At 36.3% G+C, this 1090-nt stretch overlaps 1 protein-coding gene across 1 annotated transcript in view; it reads left to right on the top strand.

Annotated features, from left to right (window-relative positions):
* Positions 1 to 1090, top strand: part of LOC105502753 (ankyrin repeat domain-containing protein 36A-like) — a gene marked incomplete at its 3' end in the record, with an annotated part of 32764 nt that overhangs the window by 6498 nt on the left and 25176 nt on the right. The window contains exons 4-5 of the mRNA XM_011929382.1: positions 355 to 383; positions 467 to 565. Of these exons, the coding sequence (XP_011784772.1) occupies positions 355 to 383; positions 467 to 565 (128 nt within the window). The remainder of the gene's footprint in view (positions 1 to 354; positions 384 to 466; positions 566 to 1090) is intronic.

Below are 1090 nucleotides of genomic sequence, written 5' to 3'. Positions count from 1 at the left end.
GTCACAGTTAGCACTAACTTTTACATATATTTCTAGGGTTATGAGTTACTCCTCTGATTTTAGATCACATTTCTCCTTGTTAGCATATCCACATTAATACTTATTTTTTAGTAATAGATGTGGAGCATAATTTCACTTTTTAACTTGTAACGGTATGTTTTTTGAAGGCTGTATTCCTAATTTCTTTAGTGCATTTCTGTCATGTTACTGTCTCAAAGAAACAAACTAGAAAAACATGAAACCCTGCACTAATACAGGCAAGAGTATTGAGTTTGATGCTAACATTCCATGAATGTATGGTTGGCCTTACCACATTTACATATGATGGATTATATATTTTTTTTTGCTTGTTAGAGTATCCTGAGAATCTGCCCACCTTGAAGGTAATTGCTCTTACATTTGTATTAACTGCATATCCTATACAATATGCATCATGTGCTAATCATCTTGTTTTAAAACCATTCAGGTCAGAATTGAAAATAAAGATTCTGTTCTGAATACAGCCACCAAAATGAAGGATGTACAAATATCCACACCAGGCAAACTTTGTAATGCAGATTTAACTGTGGAAAGATGTACATTAATCTATTTGTAATGCTCATAGCCTTTCTATTCTCAGTTATTTCACTTTTATATTTTATTTCAGGATTTCATCTAAATAATGCAGCCGTTATCATTTTTATTTAGGTTTTCAAAAATGAGATTTGCATGCATAAAGAAAATATATTTTTGAAAAATATAAGGTTTTTTTGTTGTTTGTTTGTTTGTTTGTTTTGTTGTTGTTAGATAGAGCTTTGCTCTTGTTGCTCAGGCTGGAGTGCAACGGCTCAATCTCAGCTCACTGCAACCTCCACCTTCCTGGTTCAAGTGATTATCCTGCCTCAGGCTCCCGAGTAGCTGGGATTACAGGCATGCACTACCATGCCTGGCTAATTTTGTATTTTTAGTAGAGACAGGGTTTCTCCACGTTGGTCAGACCAGTCTTGAACTCCTGACCTCAGGTGATTCTCCCGCCTCGCCCTCCCATAGTGCTGGGATTACAGGCATGAGCCACCGGGCCCGGCCTTAAAATACAAGGTTTTATTCAGAT

The sequence above is a fragment of the Colobus angolensis genome, unplaced genomic scaffold (assembly GCF_000951035.1).
Source record: "Colobus angolensis palliatus isolate OR3802 unplaced genomic scaffold, Cang.pa_1.0 Scaffold803, whole genome shotgun sequence".
In the NCBI taxonomy this organism is placed as follows: Eukaryota; Metazoa; Chordata; class Mammalia; order Primates; family Cercopithecidae; genus Colobus; species Colobus angolensis.
Note: the sequence above shows the minus strand (reverse complement) of the source record. Positions and strands in the feature narration are given on the sequence as shown.